This window comes from Sinocyclocheilus anshuiensis, unplaced genomic scaffold (genome assembly GCF_001515605.1).
Source record: "Sinocyclocheilus anshuiensis isolate Anshui unplaced genomic scaffold, SAMN03320099.WGS_v1.1 scaffold876, whole genome shotgun sequence".
NCBI lineage: Eukaryota > Metazoa > Chordata > Actinopteri > Cypriniformes > Cyprinidae > Sinocyclocheilus > Sinocyclocheilus anshuiensis.
The window spans coordinates 289163-291604 of record NW_015549619.1 but is presented as its reverse complement, the minus strand read 5'-3'; the positions used below and the strand labels follow the sequence as shown (position 1 = coordinate 291604).

Below are 2442 nucleotides of genomic sequence, written 5' to 3'. Positions count from 1 at the left end.
TATTTTTTTATAATAAAAAGGTATCTGATTGAAATCATGCAACTTGTACAATTTTACAACAATTTATTAAATGTCTAACAAAATTACATTTTTGGGGCCCTAATTTTTCCAAAATGTTGTGCTTTTCTGGATTCCATTTTAATGGTTTGGTAAAAATTTGTAATGAATGAATAAGGCATTTATATAGCGCTTTATTGTGTATTGTTAATAAACAAAAAGCATGTTTAATCAATTGAGCCTTAACAGTTTAATAATTTAAAAAAAAAAAGTACAGTAATAAGGCCTTGTTTATTTTTCAGAAAATCTGTGATATTCTGATGACATTTTTCTGGTTTCATTTTTAGTTAAATTAAATTTTAGTTATCATAAACCGTGTCTAATTAATTTATATCATGAAACCTTTACAATTCATTATGTGACTAAATACAATTTTGTTATCAAAAAACAGTGGTCTTCAGATGAACTCTTAAAACATTAAGAATTTAATTAATCAAATGTGATCAAATGAAAATTTAACAATTGCTTTTATTTGGTACACAAAGTGATGCACAACTGGGGCCAGTTGCACCAGCTAGACAAAAAATCTGGGTGTAAATCCTACACTGGGCTTTGCAACATCCAGCTTTACGATAAATATTTACATCTGTTGCACCAACTAAAACTACGATCAGTCGCAACTACGCCCGGCGTAGACAATGCGTGTCCATGCTGACACATTCTCCCGCAGTGATGGCTGAGACGACATTCACACTGCAATGACTACAACTACTAATATAAAACTGAATTGCTCAAGACATCATAACAAGTGAAGTCACCGCCATGATTTTATTGAGTAAACATTTTCTAACAAGTCCGCGTTTTTTTTATATCTGAAGTCTCCCTGCACATTCCCATGACAGATTTCTTCAAACGAACATTAAAAATGAAGGCAGCAGGTTAAGTAAAATATAATGAATGTAATAAAATGCTTCTCTCTAAAGTTATTTTTTTCTAGCTGACTATCTAGTTTATGTACAATGAATGTCTTTCCTGAGGTAAATGTGACTTTACGTGACAGTTTTACTGACGTCTTACTGTGGCTGAAAAAACGGATTTATAGTTTGTATTTTGTGATAAAACTGACAGAATTTGAAAGCTGATACTGTATTTGTAATTAAAAGCAACAAAGCACAAAACTTACTGCGATTATTGGATGGGAGGCACGCTACAAATAATGAATGGAATTAAAGACGTGTAATATTTTACTGCATAATTACATGCTGTACAGAAATATAGTTTTTATTAGGTCAATTACTGTCGGAAGTGTGGTATAGTCTACACCGAGCTTCGTGATTGATATAGCTTATCCTGCCCGAAAAGACCATAAACATTGTAGTTCACGTCTGCAGTAATAATTAACTAACAGACATGAATCATAAAAACTAATAATGTCCGAGCAAATCATGACTTTTCACTTTACACCTACCTCTGACTAGGCGTAAGATTTAATCTCAGACGTAGCACTACGCCGAGACGGTGCAATGGATATAAATTCTACACAGGACTTAAAGCGCATTTTACGTCCAGCCTAGTCTTACAACCGGGTGTACGTCCAGCTGGTGCAACCAGCCCCAGAGGTTTACTGTAAAAATTAAAACATGGAAGAAAAATTGTGATTTTTCCTAAAAAGAGAAAAAGTTTGTCATTTTATTTTGACTTAACTGCTTCACAAGTGTCATTGGTTCATGATTCAGAATAGATGTAATGTTGTGTGTTTTTTTTGTCAGACTTGCTGTCTGTTTATTATCTTTGTATTATTTCACATAATAGACCCATATCTCATCACATTCACTTGAGACCGCAAACTCATTACTCAACTAAACCGTATGTCTTCCGAAGCTTATTGTCTATCATTCTTCTCGGTGTTCCTCCACAGACGCTGTCTCCACACGCATGACCCATACTGCATCTGGCTGCGGACGGGACGCTGTGCTGACGTGGCTCCAGGGTTCAAGTAAGAGTGACATCACTTCCTGCAGCTATCACATGGAGCCTAAATGAGCCCAAACTAAACTTCCTGTCTGTGTTTTTATGGGGTGTGTGTCTGTGTCTGTGTCTGTGTCTGTGTGTGTGTGTGTGTGTGTCTGCGCGTGTGTGCGTGTGTGTGTGTGTGCGAGTGTGTGTGTGCGAGTGAGTGTGCGAGTGCGAGTGTGTGTGTGTGTGTCTGTGTGTGTGTGTGCACGTGTGTGTCTGTGTGTGTGTGTGTGTGTGTGTGTGTGTGTGTGTGTGTGTGCGCGTGCTTGAGCCTAATCACATCTCTCTCTCTCTGTGTGTGTGTGTGTGTGTGTGTCAGAGTTGAAGGTGGACATCAGTCGGCCGGTGAGAGTCAGTCCCACTCTGGTTAAGATTGAACAGGCGAAGGTCTTCTAGAAGAGACTCTTTCCTGAGAGGGAGCCCAGAACC

The 2442-nt window shown here is 37.6% G+C and overlaps 1 protein-coding gene across 1 annotated transcript in view; it reads left to right on the top strand.

The window, feature by feature from the left end:
* Positions 1-1915: 1915 nt before the first annotated feature.
* The window catches only part of LOC107659345 (semaphorin-6D-like), a gene marked incomplete at its 5' end in the record, with an annotated part of 3416 nt that continues 2889 nt past the window's right edge, over positions 1916-2442 (top strand). The window contains one exon of the mRNA XM_016448261.1: positions 1916-1993. Within this exon, the coding sequence (XP_016303747.1) occupies positions 1916-1993 (78 nt within the window). The remainder of the gene's footprint in view (positions 1994-2442) is intronic.